This window comes from Diorhabda sublineata, chromosome 5 (genome assembly GCF_026230105.1).
Source record: "Diorhabda sublineata isolate icDioSubl1.1 chromosome 5, icDioSubl1.1, whole genome shotgun sequence".
Classification (NCBI taxonomy): Eukaryota; Metazoa; Arthropoda; class Insecta; order Coleoptera; family Chrysomelidae; genus Diorhabda; species Diorhabda sublineata.
Window position 1 is genome coordinate 8699395 of NC_079478.1, and position 16946 is coordinate 8716340.

Below are 16946 nucleotides of genomic sequence, written 5' to 3' on the forward strand. Positions count from 1 at the left end.
ACTTCATGCTGTAGATGGGTAGATATTGGTTGAGGTCAGAGAATATCTGATCTCATAGAGAACTAGTTTTTTTTTTATTTTACATGACAAATAAGTAGGAGATCAGCTTGTCGTCTCCTTATCACTAAACCAAAACGTTCGAAGGATTGTTTAAGTTAGTATTTTGTAAATGAACGTTTTTTTTAAGAAATAAATTTTATTCGAAAATAATATTTTTGTTTAGGTGAATCCTATGATCCGTATCGTAGTTGGTCTCCATTAACCGAGGAAGGTTATGCAGAGAAATTAAGACTGCTTAGGGAGGCGAATAGTATTCCGATGGAAAGATGGAGAGCATCCACGGTATTAGCATGGTTGGAAATTGCGTTGGGTATGTCGCAATATGGTGCCAGATGTGCCGAAAATATCAAAAGCGGAAAGGTATCAATTCAAAAATTTTTGCTCTAACAATTTATTCGAAATATCAAGTAGATTTCTTGAATATCGATAGAAGGAGGTGATTCAAAAACCTTCATATTGCATAATCAAATTAGATCAGAATGTTATGAACAAACTTTTTTTGTTGTTATACAATGTGTTTCACCCTAGACAGCAATACTTCAGTTAATGTATTTTCGGTTGAAAAAATATTTATCTGATCATACCCTTTACTACAATATATCTATAAGATATATTATTGTCGTCAATTGGTAGAATACTTGATGATTCAAAATAAGCAATAAAAATGAGTCCTCTAGGATTATAAACAATCAAATAATCTAAATCTACAATTTCATAACAAATATTAATCCACAAGGCTTTTCGTAATTTCTATTTATACGCCAAAATTATATAACATGCCATTTCACAAGACTATCAAAATGTATAGTGAAAACAAACAACTATTGCAGAGTGTAATGGAGAAGAAGAGAATATTGAGTATCTATGGGCGACAGAAAGAGAAAAAAACTGAATTGTTTGTGAGAGGACCGTGATATTAGAAAACTTTGCAGGGCTCCGGTTGTGTTGGTGGTTTTTAGGAGGAGTTTCTTTTTGTGTGATATCAACTCATTGTGTGTGTGACCGCCTATCACCACATGAAGAATAAAAAAAACTGAAATGATCGAAATTAGCTCGACGAAGTTATTGGGTGAGCTAATTGGACATGCGTCGCTATATGGGGCGGGGAAGGGCGGTCGTATACAGCTGAGGATGTATTGTTCATTATCGTCGGCTGTTTGGTTGATGAACGTGTTCATTGGTCACAGAAAATTAATAACCTAGTAATTAAAAGTAGGAGTAAGTTAGAATTTCATGTATATATAAAAACATCACAATATGCGGTTGTTTCTTTTTATTGTAATCAACATACATCATTTAATTACGTATTTAATTCCATATAAGACTTTACGATGGGTCCAGTATAGGACTAGACTTGGGCCAAGTATGTACAACTCTGGCACTAGATTGGAAGCCATTATTGGCCCAGACTTGGTGGGACTCTGGGATGATAACAATGTCCCTCGCTTGGTTTGAAAGCCTGGACGAGGCCTGGTTGCCTAGATAAACCCAAGACTGGTCTGCATCCCTGGGCCAGGCTGGTTGCTTGTAAAAATGGATTTTTATTACATTATTAATAAAATTAGTGTTTTATGACAAATTTCTAATAATGCACTCTGCTAAGTGGTACTATTTATTCATAAAAATTTATCGCCTTTAATGTAAGATATCTATTATGGATAAGATATTAGAACAAAACTTTATATAGTTATTCAGAGTTCTGTTAGGTCTTGCTGACTATAGGAAGGCCGAGGTCGAGTTACCGAAAGTTCAGCCAGGCTTGGGTGACTATAGAATGGCTAGGGTCGAGTTACCGAGAGTACAGCCAGTATTGGGCCAGTATAGGTTTTCCAAGACCGGGCTTCTCAGCGTTGGCCCAAGCTAAGCCCCGTCTAGGAGCTCCTACAAGGGATATGGGAAGATAAAATAAAGAAATGAATTCCATAGAAGATGAAGCTGTACTTAACGATTAGGATATTTTCAACAAAGTAGGATTCAAATTAGTTTATAAACCCAACAATATTCTTAAACTATCATATATTGCATTTATAAGTGAGTGGTATTCGCGAAGTTGTAATCATTGATTCGGGATGTTGGTTTAAATAGAGTCTTGCATTTAAAAATGTGAACGGAAAGAAAAGTTGGGTATTTTCGAGCAGCATTTCAGTCATATTCATGTAATATGGGAAAATGGTTTTGCGCTGTTAAATCTCAATCCCACAATGGATTGTTAAAAGTATTGGAATTGTTAGATGTCCACTTAGAATTGTTTCTTGCAGATGAAAGTGCACTGGTAGATGTTATTCTCTATCTTCAGTCTGTGAAGACGATAAATTAGTTATTGAAATAAGCTGGCGTGTGTAGTGGTAGTTGTGAATTTTATGTTCAGTATGATTATGAATACTAGTATCCAAATACTAAAACATACGTTTGGTTTGGTATTGAATATGTTGGATAATATAAAAAAATTGACACACACGTTTTTTTACAGTGAGACACATGTATTTATCTTTTATATATTATTGTTTTTTGTCCTATTATTTCACGGAACCTAATTTAATAATAAACTTATTACATTAAATTTGATTAAATTATTCAAAATTCGGTAAATTGAGAAACATTGAAGGAAATTCCTTCGGAAAAGACATGATTATATTTAAAAATCTTATAGATTGGTCCTTTGCATGGTCAGGTCCTCTTAGAGCTGAGTGATTTGGAGTTGGAGTGCGGTTTGGGAATCAACCACCCTATGCACAGGAAGAAAGTCCGTTTAGCTATCGAGGAACACAGAAATCCTTCGATCGTTAGATATCCTTCTATCGCTCAACTTGGACACACTTGGGTATGCAGCGAATGGTTACCAGACTTAGGATTATCCCAGGTAAACAATATGGATTCAATAAACATCAAAGAAAGTTAAATTAGTGGTATTTGACAGAAAACAAATGATTCTTCTTATCCATTTGACATTTCTCATTGATATTTTGACAGTCAGTATTGTTCATCATGTCCTATAAAAGACCCACGAAGCCTTCCAATCTCACTTTAGAATGAGTTAAAAAGCTATCCAAATTACTATCAAAATCCTCTGCTGTGGCCTTAAATGTCCTCGTTCGCTAATTTTCAAACGGTTTTTTATTAACGGCAATGAAACCTTTTTGTGGAAAAGTGACTAGTAATTTTTCAATAATGTTCCATATTGTAGGATACTGGAAATTAACGTTGCGCTTCAACTATAACTCTAATAGTATTATTGATCTTTTACTAAATCCCTTTTTTTACGTGGATGTGATTTACTACTCTTTGCAAAGTTATAAATTTGCTAGATCTTCAAACCTAGTCAAGTCATTGTTGAATGCGTCCAGTGGAGCGATATAATATAATCTTGAAACATTGGAAATTATTATAAATGCCGAATTCTCTTTTTATCCGAATTCTGTACACAGGGGTGGATATTTTAGAGTTGTAAATTAATTGTTATCCATATACTAAAAACATTGTTTGAGTAATTAGTATTTGTCTCTCATTTCCTTTGACTTGTAAGAACTTCATCACAGAATCAAGAAACCTTTTGATATCCAGTAAACCTCACTGTGTAGAATAAATCTATTCATTTCAAAATGTCCAAAAAGGATTAAAAATACCAACAGGTTTAATTTTAATCTATAGATCGATTTAGAATATCTAATTTTAATAAAAATAAGATAATCATTTTCCATGTGATTTTTAAGATAATTAACTGTCTAACTTAATTATATTTTTTTAGTATTGCGAAAACTTCGCTGTGAACATGGTAGATGCAAGAATGTTGGAACACTTGAGCAAAAAGGAATTGGAAAAGTATTTAGGAGTAACGAGGAAGTTTCACCAAGCGTCTATTGTACACGGGATCCATTTACTCAGAATAATGAAATACGATCGGCAGGTAGACAATTTTCTAGTTCACTCAACGTAAAATATGATTTCTTCTAATTGAAAATTCAATTTGACAATCACAAATCGATTATTTGTAAATAGAAAGAAGAAAATCTATTACATAGAGGGGATGTTCATAATATTGGAAGGGTTTTTTTGTTGATATTGAAATTACAAAAATAATTCTCGAATGTCGATACGACAGCATTGTTGAAGTTTCTTATTTAAAATCAGATCTGAATATTTTTGAGACTCTCTCACATTTTTCAAAAATAATAATAAATAATTAATGTATTATTATGCCAGGAACCAGCGGTAGAAAACGTTAAAACTGTGGAATTTTGTTAATCAACGTCTATTTTTATGAAAATTTGGATTTAAGCCCTACTTACCCCCTTATTCAAAATCTATCCTGCGCCGAAGGGTGCTATTTATTTTTTAAGGGTGAAAAGCACCCCTTATCATAAAAAATTGAAAATATTCGATTTTAGCATGTATTTGAGTGAAATACAGCTTAAAACAATTATTTGTAGATCTATTGATTTTCTCAAATAAGTTTATGATTAATCCGACTTATGCAACCCCTCCATCCTCTGAGGGTAGTAATATTGATAGCTTTTTTAAAAGACACTTATTATAATCTCGATTTTCATGAAAATTTAAATTCAAGCTCCACTCACCCTCTTTCACAAAATCTTCCTTGGGCCGAAAATTTTTGGCGAGAAAAACTTTTTCTCATAACGTGAATAGGTTTTGGTATTTTTTTTTCAAGATAACGGAAATGCAGTGTTCAATTTAATCAATTATTTTTTTATACATAAACAATCAACATCGGTCAAATCACGTGGATCATATCAATAACACATAAATAAAGATAGTTGCAAGTGGATTACGATTAACTTCAATTAGGGTGGTATTGGCGAGGGTATAATTATTACATTTTTTCAAAAAATAAAAATGAAGAAACTTTATTTTTGTTATAAATCAGTCAAATATTATGAAAAAGACTTTTGACAGTACTCATTTTAAAGGTTTTTCTATGTGCTTTGAAAAAGATCTGTTGAAATTTTTCCAAAAATTTCATCAATCTAAAGTTATTTGAGGTTAAAGGTTCCCAATTTCCCCAAGTTCCCCAAAAATTACCATCCTCAACAAGCAATAACTCAGAAGCCCTTAAAAAGAATCTCCTTGTTTTTTTATTAGCTACTTTTTTATTCTGAATAATTTAGCTGATGAAATGAAAACATTTTAAGTTATTCATGAAAAACGGTAGAAAAATAAGCGTTTTTTCAATGAAAAATAGACAGTTTCCATCGTTAATAACTAAAAGTACCAACTTTAGGAAAACATTTTTCTTAGTAAACGGTGCTTAGAATTTGTCAATTTTTTGACCTACGAAATTATTTTGCTTAAATACAAAAATGTGTTCATAGGCATTAGCAGTGAGGAGACACCAGTGTGAGTCCATGGATGCAGATCCACTAGTTTGGACTAACCAAAGATTCATAAGATGGGCTCGCAGCATCGACTTAGCCGAATATGCTGAAAACTTGAAAGGTTTGGATCTTTATCAAATGTCTTAAAATTGCTCAAACCATTAACTGATTTATCAAAATTGTAGGTCCTCGTATTTCATAATTAGCTGTAATATTTGATCTCATTTTCAGATAGTGGCGTTCACGGTGGTTTGGTCGTACTGGAGCCGTCTTTCAACGGTGATACGATGGCGACAGCTCTGGGAATCCCAGCGAGTAAGAATATAATAAGACGTCATTTGACAGCTGAATTGGACGCACTCATTTTGCCTGCCAGGTACGTCATTTTCTGTCAACTGGAAGAACTCCAAGCGGAAGCAGCTAGAGTTATATCAAAACATAGATAATCAATCAAAAAATATTTTAAAGAAATATTTTTGTTGCCTGATATTTACATTATTTTTGGGAACCAGAGATCAATCGAAAGAATTTAGTTTGTATATTTTTGTCAAATGAAGCGCAATAATTCCGTTCCAAGTTTCCAGAATATTTTTTTTCTGGTTTCAGTGATGTTTTAACCTTACTTTATTGACTCAATAAATTGAATCAAAGACAAAACTAGGCAAATATAATAAAAAGGATAGAGCTAAAAAATAGTGTAGTAACGTGATTGCCGCAAAACAAATTTCAGAACATATATAAGGAAATGAGCCAATTGTCAAATATCAAGGATGAGGTGTGATCTGTGTCAATAAATTGTTAAAAAAGACAATCTGTATACAGAGTAATTTAGAAGAAATGAAAGAGGTTTGTGCTACAGTGGAATAAACAGAAAGGGGCAAATAATGTCGAATAGATCAAATGGATTTACTTGAACAACAAAGCTTGCCCTTAATACCAAGATTGGTTCAACAAACAAATGCTTAAGCTCGAAGAAAAAATGTAGGAATTGAATATATTCATATACACCGGTACTAATTCTAGTTGACATTATTATGTGGTTATACATTTATCGAATAGAAAACGTTATTTTTACAAATAACAAGACAAGAAGAAAATTGCCAATTTATTCAGAACTCTGACAATAAAATTATCACTAGAGTAAATATGAATTGATATGAGTTTTTCAGTTTTAAAATTAAGTTTCTCTGGTTCTCAAGAAACGGATAATTTATACCATATCAAAGAAATAGTTGATAGATCAATATTTCTATTTCACTTGTGCAATTATTGTTTTTGTTAATTACATTATCAACATGCATGAATCTTATAGAAGAATTTTTTCTGCAAACTCCAAAGAATGTGAAGTTTAGCGTATTGATAAAAAATTATGAAGTGACCCGTTTTTATCTTACATAACAACGACGAACCATCAGCGAAATGGTATGAGCAAATATATATTTCGCTGAATTCACTTTATGACATCTTTATTTTAAACTTTACGGTCATTCCCCATCAATAAAAATATGAGGAATCATTTATCAAACAGGAGAAAAAACATAGTTCATTTTACATTAAATTTCCTTTTTAATGGACTTATTCCAAGTGTCCATCTCTATAAGAAATACTGTATTATGGCAACATAACTAAACAAATAATACAATTTGTGATCAAATTACCTATAGATTGTGAAAATTCATTTTTAACGATAACCGAACATTAAAAGACGTGTACCCTATGTTAAAGATGGTGTGAACTAAAGTGCATGTTTCTTGAGAAACGTAACCATCACAGCTTTAGACGTCAAATTTTCTCTAAAACTGTTAGTTTTACGAAAAAAAAGTCATGGAATATTTTATGTCGACAATTTTTTAATCTACAATTTAGTTAAGTAATATTTTTTCGCAAGCTTTGACCCTTAACGCGTTAATCGCGAAAAACCATCTATTTGACGTAGACTTTCTTGGTGGCACATGTATTAATAACGATTTTGCATGAACCACAAAAAGAGGGTTCATGCAAAAATCCAGCTTTTCCCCAATGTCTTCTCTCCGTACTATTTGAGGAATTTGATTTTCGAAAATCGATCGAAACTTTGGGATATCATTCTATGTTAAATTTGAAGAAGTATAACCACTTTTATTTTTTCGAAAAACGTTTTTTGAGTCCTCTGGTGCTATGTGGAAGTCTTTTTAAGCATTTCAAGTGGTACACTCATTTCAAAAAGCCGCCATTTTGTCCCAAATTGACCTATCGGGACAAATTATTTTTTAAATGTGGGTTATTTACTTTACTATCAGCTGATGTTCTCAGAACTAACATTAATTAAAAAATTTTCTGGGAAATTCGGAAAAAATGACTTTTTTTTGCAAAATTTGATTTCTCATTAACCCCATCCTTAATTTGCGCGAATTTTGAATATGTTTTTCACAAACCATTGACCGACCTTTTTCCAAACGGCATTTAACCAAAATGTCCCGTTTGAAAAATGAAAATGTCGGTTTTCACCCATCCAAGCTTCACATACGTCATTTATTCCACTCCTAGCGCGTATAATGTAGGTTTTATCTACTAAAACTAACAAATTCATCGTATTCTACATGAAAAAATACATGGAAAACATATATCACGCTATTAGTTCTCTCTTTCTATTAATTCTTTGCAAAATAAAAATATAAATATAAATAATTACAATACAAATAAATTATTACAAGCTCTGGAAATAATATTAGATTTTTCTGGGGATTTTTATTTGTGGGATAATCTGAGCAACACTAAAAATGTTTCTAGATAGAGTGATATATGTTTTCCATGTATTTTTTCACGTAGAATACGATGGAAATGTTAGTTTTACTATGAAATCTACCTTATAAGCACTGGGAGAAACATACATAACGGTTCTGAGGCTTGAATATAAAAAATTCGCGCAAATTAAGATTGTGGTTTCTGAGGAACCGATTTTTGAAAAAAAAGTTATTCTTTAGTTTTTCCGGATGTTAATTCTGAGAACACCAGATGAAAGTAGAGTAAATAACGCACATTTAAAAAAATTGCTACCGATAGGTCAATTTTGGCCATAATGACGGCTATTTGGAATGAGTGTACCACTTGAAATGCTTAAATGGCGTGTTCACAACGGAGACTTCCATATGGCGCCACTGGGCTCAAAAAACGTTTTTCGAAAAAATGAAAGTGGTCATATTTCTTTAAATTGAACATTGAATAATATCCCAAAGTTTGACAAAATCGAAGACGTTCATTTTTTGCTGGGTGATTCATTTAGTATGGGCCACCATTCAATTATATTTATTATTTACAATGTTGGAATTAATAATAAATCAATCAATATTTATTCATGAACCAGATAATTATTTAGCTGGTATTGTAGTTTTGGCGGTTATAACACTTTCTACTTTTGATTTGGAAACAATTGCCTTAAAGATTATAGCACTCGATTTTTTAATTTCACACCAATATTTTATTTTATATTTGAACTTTGAATCGAGAGAAGCTCCAAGCTACCAATATTAGCTGAAATTCTCCGGAAACAATTACCAATGTAGGCATGAAAATTTGGTAATTTTGCTATCAAACTATCTATTTATATAAAATTTGACGTTTGTAGAATAATTATGTTGAATAGTGTGAATAGTCGGGTCCGAAATACTTTGATGATTTTGATTTTTTTTTCAATTAGATTGTATCTCGTTGAAAAAATAAGTTGGTTACCAAAGTAGCATATCGGTAATTAATTGTAGATACAATTCCAAAATTTATATGAATCTTCTAACTCAATGAAGATGTATCAACTACTTCTTTTCTCATATTTCAAATGTTTATCGAATCAAAACTTTTTGCGTCATTATAATAAATAAAATTATTTTATTCTTATTTATAAAACATAACAATTTGAAAATAAATGATTTATTGAACTCTCATTCATTTTTTAATAAAGTTCCATTACATAGACGCAAATCGAAATTATCTTTCCCAAAAAAAATATTTTGAATACATCATGATTTTGTTTTGTACCAAAAAACAATGGTGACGTCAAACTTAGCTTATTTTCTTATGAATTGGATAGAAAAAGCGCCTCTGTGTTGTACTAGATATTATTCAGTTTGCGTTTACCTTTTTTTGTTTACAATTTACACTTGGGACACACTGAAACACAAACATTCTATGTTATTTTTATTGCTATGTTTTCGCACTGCCATCCTGAATGCACTTTATGTATCCCAAAATAGTTTTTACCGCTACAATCGTGAAATAAAATGACAAATTTATAAAAATAATTTAAATGCAAATATTTTTATGTCTACATGTTAGAAACACATAATATACCAACTACCCTTTTCACAAAAATAAAGAGAAACTAGGGAGCATACTTGAATATCGTAAGAATTTGTTAAAATCGATCGAGAGAGTCAAGTGCTTCACAGGATTTAAATAAATATATTACTACAGAATTTACCATGATTCAAAAATTTATATTTTTTCTGTGACAAAATGTTTAACCAGGTATATAACTTTTGATGGATTACTTTTGGGTGAAGAGGTTGTTCTGTAACTCGTGATTTTATGAGACCATCTCATAAGCGATCGGCCTCTACTTCTTTTTTCCTGTACTTTTACCACCACTATCTATATTGTCTTTTGAGACTACGTGTCCAAAATATTACATTATCTTTATGCATGGTGTCTGGTGGTGGTGCATATGTCTGGTATTTCAGTGTCGACTTACTCGTTCTCTATGAAGTTCGAGGAATTCTAAGCAATCTCCTGTAGCATCTATTCCTCTATTTCAAATGAATTAATATTATATTTGCGCTCCTGAGCTCTAACTATCCATGATTCTGTATAAGAAGATTGAGAAGTTCAGTCTACAGCGGTATAACAGAAGCAAACAAAAAATATGACATTTTTTCCTGTCACAACAAAATAATATTCATTATACAAAGTAAATTCTTAGATTTTAGCTCTCGGATCAACCTTGAGAATCTAATTTTTTTCTCTTTTGAATAATAAATAATTATTTTTCTTCAATTTCTGATTTCTTAGACCTTTTGATATATTAATGCATCTAAATAATTTTATACGTTTCGACTTTTCTTTAAGTCTTTATCAAAATGTTTTGATAAAGACTTATCTTCCAAAAATTATTTAAAAAACTAATTTTAAAACAGAAGAGACCTAGAATCAAGAACATTCAGATTAATAAATAATTATTTATCATAACCTTTTTCTTCCCATATTGCTTAAACAGTGTTTCAATTTTTCTACACGAATTTAAAAAAACTTTTATGCTTGTTAATTCATAAGATGCAATTACAATTTGACTGAAGTTTATAACAGTCTACCACAACAATCAACGAGTTTTCACGATGTCGGTCGTATTCTAAAATATTCTAGGTATATTTTTTCTACGATTGTAGTGTTTCATATAAATGTTTGTTTTTATTCCAAGATTTATTGTTTGCATGATTGTGTTTAGCATAGTATCTCTAGTAGAGAATGGTTGAATATTAATCAACATATTAGCTATAAAGTATAATAACCCGAAGCCTTTGGTCGATATCCAAATTCACATCACAAAGAATGCCGAAAATTTAACTTCTGTCATGTATATACTTTATATTGAGTATCATCACGTATTTTGTTCCACAGTTTCAAGTCCTAATTCTCATTATCTCTGACCCATTCAATCTTTTTGTTTAATTATTATTTTGAAAAATTCACCTTCTTTGACCAAAATTCAAGTTTCTCAGCGTCTCTTTTTACATCATCACTTAGCCATGATTGTTGAAGCTCTTTTTCTGTATTTTATTCAAAGTACAGAACATAAAATTTTCCACGTAGAATAGTGTTATTGTCTCACTTTTCGATTAGAAGACAATAGAAAGAAATCGTTTTTAAACTATGTTCTATTAGAGAAACTAATTGAAACGGGACGTATCTCTGCGGAAATAAATTTATATTTTGATCTCAATATTTATAACAATGTGCCAAGGTAAGTGTCTTCGCTTTGTGTGTCAACTGAATAAATATGAAACAGTTTATCACTGTAAATCTTTAATGTTTAGAACAAACTGACCAAATATGAGAATATGGATGTGAAAATAGCATAGAATGCTTGTGTATCCCGCACTGCTTCTTTTTTTAATCGATGTTTCTATTTTTTGCACTATTATGTCAGATCAACATTAGAGCACTATGTACGAGTTAGGGCTAAATCGAGAGTACTAGGAGGATCGTTAGGGCGTACCTTTTCTCGATCGTGTGGTGGATTAGTTGGAACTTCTACCGCCAATAGGGATTCTTTAACTATTAGAGAACAGCAAAAGCCCAACAGTATTAGGGTAAGTATTGTAATTCATCTAGGTTGTTGACGATAGATTATATCTTTATAAAGATAAATGACGAATTTTGAAAAATGAATTCTTCATGTTTATCCGTCTATACTTCTATATCCAATGAATTGACATTTACATAGGAAGTAAATAATAATATTTGCTGTTTATTCTTCACTTCACACATTATGTTATTTATACCTAGGCATATCCCTTTGGTCCACAACTATCCGTTCATAACTTAGAACAATGATTCATCATTACGTCAAAATCTAAACTATTATATACAGACCCACGCTAGAAACTGATAAGTATGAACCTATTGAGGCCTACAATACCAGCTCCGATTCGAGAGTCATTATTAAATTGGACTTCACTTTAAGGAATTCGCAGTATTAGATGACATATTAAAAATGTGGTGCCAAGTTTAAACGCGGTAGATAGTTGTGTGCCGACGAACACAAAGGTGGAGCGTCCAAATCGGCTACCATAGACAAAAATGTTGACAATAATTGAAGGTAGTGGTTGCTGAAGAAATACATAATAAACATACTGACGAACTGATCATTGGAAATCTTTCTGGGTACTACGATGGATATAACGAATGTAAATATAAATGCATACAAGACACACTCGAAAATATAATGCAATTGTCGTTAAAAACAGTAGACAAGACGACAAAGAGAATGTTATTGCAAGATAAGTCACAATGGATGATTCTCTATGATGTAAAAACCAAAATGCAAAGAAAGAAGTCAAACATAGACAAAAATAGAGGTCCTACAGCAAATGGGTAAACATAAAGAACTTCTCACGACAATCAAGGAGAGAAAGTTACAGTATCTAGGACATATTATGAGAGGAGAGCAATATGAGATTCTCCATCGGCCGTAGACAAAATTCATGGCCTAAAGACTTGCGCAGACGTCTACAGAAATTTTCAGAACTGCGGTTTCTCGTGCGACAATAGCCATTTGAATCGCCAACCTTCGTAGAGAGAGAAGCATTGGAAACATCGATGTTTTGTTTAAATATAGTAGATTACCTGAAATAGTGAACCACAGTTGTAGGTATTAATTATGCCAAATTGCATCCGGATAACGCACTCAGGCACAACTCCGTTGTTAACAGTCGCAGGCTTCGAATCCGTTGAGCCTTCCCTTATGCTTCAGATTTGGTTCTAAGCTTTAACACTTACATGGTTGGTGAGTTTCTTCGAAAATGAAGTTGCACCTCTGATTTTAAGTGGATCAGGGACGCAGCAAGGAGTTCAGTACTCGTACATTTATAGAAACTACAGATAAGGCTCGTATAGGTGACATTAGATTAACTGAATGCTGAATTCCCAACTACTTTGGCAGCGAAAACAATATCAAGTTTTTGTCATTTATTGTGTACCTAGATTAGTTTGATTTGTGTTGTTATTTAAAAGTTTTTTTAGGTTGCTTCACTCGTTTGGACTCAATACCTGTGATATATTATGAGCTGATTTTGAATTAAACCTTTTATACTTACAGATTTACAATGGACGTCGACCCGATTTTTAGATAGTTTGTACCTCAAAGAAACAAACACCAAAGTTTAGTAAGAAATATTCGTTTTTCTAGAATAAGCCTCTAATTTTTTTTTCATGTTCTGTGATATTGTTTTTGTGACATTTTTCTTGATATTGATTGTTTTTGATTATTATTCATATTATTTTTTATTCCAAATATTATTCTAATATATATCTAGTAATAAGTTTTTTGTTAGTTCAGTTTATGTAAGTGGAAATGCGCGACAATTTTTTTAATTCGGTGTAGAAAATCGCGACAAATCATTAATTATAATGTTGATATTGCTTTTTAATTCCCATACGTTTGTTATCAACTAAGTTTCAGTTTATAATTATTGTGCTGTATTTGATAATATTCAATAAATATTGATCAACCAGAATCAATTTTTTGCTTTATTTATTTTTTCCCATTCCCAAAGCAGAATCGACGCCAAATAGTAGATAATTTTTTAGCAATGTGATAACCTCACATTAACAATGAAAAATAAGGAACTTTATGAATAGTTATCGAAAAAAAATTGTAATTTGTTTGACGATTCCGTTTCTGAATACACGCCTGTACACATCCATTAGTGGCACTTCGTTCCAAGTAACTTCAACTTCCTGAATTAACTACTTTGTCCATGAACGGAGAAACAAATTTGATAGTCTTTTTTTCTTCATATCCCACAATGAGATTCAAGTGGGGAAATCAGGATGGCTACGACAAAAATCTAACGTAAACTCCATAGTTCGTTGTGCCATATATGATCGTGCGTTGTCTTGCTGAAAACTTGTGATCCGTGATTTAGATAAAATAGTTAAAAGGTTTTTAGAGTATTATCAACAAAACGTACCCCTGGAAATCATAAGCTACAGACCTCCTTAGCCATTACTTCAACAGTGCTGTGCAAATAACTTTCAACAGTCAACGTTCCTTGTCAAATCAATGGTCAGAAACTTGACGCCTAGTAGCAAGACGATCCTGCTGAATTATTTAGTTGAAGGGTCTATCTTCATGTTGCTGGCGTATCGGATGACTGCTTGGCTTCCTTCATATTCCTACAGCTTCTCTGCCCCACACAAGCATAACATTAATTGCAGTATAAGTAATCGCCGCTTAGTAACGCGGTAGGATAAACCAACATCTTAATAGGCCATAATCTATCCCGGGGAAAATTTCTATGATGATAATGTTGATGTATTCCAACATATTTTGTTATGCTCAACAAAAGCAAAAAACTTGTAAATATGGTTGCTTGTATTATATTCCTATTGTTTAGGCAACCTCTCATACGATTTCCTCGAAACTATTCATGTAAGATTTTACATTTTATTCTAAAGTGAAAAATCAAGTGGATGAGTTGTGGGGGACCAGCTTGACCGCAAAATACAACATGATTCTATTCGCTGATTGTTTAGGCCGATTACATGGCGATACACAGGGCCGTGTAAGGTCTGGTGGATGTAAATGGACCTTAAGAGGCTGCAACTCAATAATGTTTGGTCAAGTCGCAATTCGTCGCAGAATTTGTTGAAAACCTAGTGATTAGTAGCCCACAAAGAATGGGTGCCATTGGATTTACTTGAGTTGCTTCATTTAATTTGCCAGGATTAGTGGTCAAGGTTTTGAATAAGAATAGCAAGTCTTAGCTACGGATTATACTAGAAGTGGTAACAAGGGAATCAACTTCTTTGTTATGTTGAAAAGCGTTTCATTGGCATCAAGGTCGATATTTGATGTAAAAAAAATAAGTGATATTATTCTATCTCAACATCTAAAGCATCAAGAAACTGGTATACATGACATATACCAGCTAATGATTAGTCAGTGAATTTATATTCGATTTTGAAGAAATATACTGGTATTTTTTGAAAGAGTATATATTTTTGACTGTTGAATGCCAAAAACGAATCATAAAATGTTTCTTCTTGTCTTAGAAAACCAATTGAATTAAATGAAATCTAATAAAGAATATTATGAAATATATTGATGAAAAACATATTTAAACAACAGCTAATATTCTATGTGAGATCTTCTCGGAATATTTTCAATCAAGTTGCCCATTAAATTTTTTGCGATTTCTATCCAAAGCTGTAGAAAAATATTTCTTTATATTTTTCGGTTGCGTGTCGCGGTAGTCAATGGTTTTTTGATCCCTAGATATCTATCCATATTTTCATTCAATAAAATTCACTCATTACAGCCATTTAAATAACTTTCTGTTTAGACTATAATTGTACCCTCTCCAAAATAATGAATTTATTGAACACGTGGCATCAATGGATTTATCGTGTTCCTCCATCATCATTACGGATTCTTTTACTTATTATTTAGATCGATACAGAAACATCTAGCATTAAAGTCTTTTTCTATAAGTTCCAGATAACGAATATCAATGTAGATTGTTACTCCCAGTCAACCAGTTCTTCGTCTTTCGGTAGCAGTTCCAGTTTCCTGGAATAGATTAAGCATCCTTGAAATAACTTTTGGAACGCATTTTATCGATCTGCAGCATCTGTCTCGGTTTAGCCAGCTTCCGAAAATTCGATAATGAAAATTTACTAATTAACCAAAAAATTTTTCAGAACCGTTTAATATTTCTACACAAATCAAAATAAGTTATTATGAACTAAAACTGCTTATCATAATTACAAAACGTCATGAAAAAATACTCTGGAAATTGAACAGATTGATTTAGTTTCAAATACATGACGATAGGTAGTAATGCTGCAAGTGCGAGATCTTGCAAGAAACAATCAGCTGAACTTCATCTGCGCATGCTTTTGATCAAGAAAAATTGCGTCTTGCATTGCATTGCACGTTGTATTGCATCATGTCAAGCGGTTTTAATAAAGGAGCTGTAAATAGACGAACCGATTTTGTGGTTGAGCGAGTCTAATTGTTTACAGAAGATTAGCTACAGATTTGCTTATGTAAAAAAACCGATTAAACAAATTATAATATATAGTGGTAGTGGTTTATGCTAAGAGTGGAGATTGTGTGCGAGAAGATGCGGTAATTCATAGTAAATACTATCTACAAACCTAGAGAGAAAAGTGCCAAGGCAAAGTCAATGAGAAGTGTTATGAAATGAGTTGGATAGGTTTGATACTCATTCTAGTACATGGATGATGATAATGAATAAATAATTTATTAAGATATAGTTTAATGTTTCTTTAAAAGTGACATGTAATTTATATAATTCAGATTTACAAAAAATATAAACTAACACGTGATTATATATTAAAAATATCCATTTCAAAACTGAATTTATTTATAAATATTAGTTTCTCTTTTATTTTTGTTGAATTAAATATGTACATAAAAAATAAATATTCCATTTAATTGACGCTAATAAATCTAGATCTAATCAGTATGAATATATTAGAATTGTATACTTCAACCCAACGTCAGGTATGTTTACAATTGGTTAGTCAATATGTCGATTAATAAGTCCAAATACCAATTCCAAATAAGCAATTCATACTAAAGTTTTATAAGCGTCATTATGGGAGAAATTGAATCCGACATATTACTTTTTTATCTTGATACTTTTGTTTGTATTATTCCTGCTTCCTAGATTTTATTGAAACTAATTTTTTAATCGTTTAAATTTGATATTTCATATATCAAAAGGTATACGTATACACGTACCATTTTATAATCCTAATCTTGAGCTATGGTTCATG

At 31.8% G+C, this 16946-nt stretch overlaps 1 protein-coding gene across 7 annotated transcripts in view; it reads left to right on the plus strand.

Moving 5' to 3' along the window:
* LOC130444655 (kazrin) overlaps positions 1–13654 on the plus strand; it is a 50834-nt gene extending 37180 nt beyond the window's left edge. For 4 of the 7 annotated variants that reach the window (XM_056779916.1, XM_056779915.1, XM_056779911.1 and 1 more), the window contains 7 exons: positions 224–420; positions 2711–2920; positions 3806–3964; positions 5388–5511; positions 5622–5766; positions 11566–11728; positions 13237–13654. In XM_056779916.1, coding sequence (XP_056635894.1) covers positions 224–420; positions 2711–2920; positions 3806–3964; positions 5388–5511; positions 5622–5766; positions 11566–11728; positions 13237–13266 — 1028 coding nt within the window. In that variant the 3' untranslated portion in view covers positions 13267–13654. Of the gene's footprint in view, positions 1–223; positions 421–2710; positions 2921–3805; positions 3965–5387; positions 5512–5621; positions 5767–11565 lie in introns of all 7 variants that reach the window. The other 3 variants (XM_056779914.1, XM_056779913.1, XM_056779912.1) reach the window with 2 other exon arrangements.
* The last annotated feature ends 3292 nt before the right edge of the window (positions 13655–16946 follow it).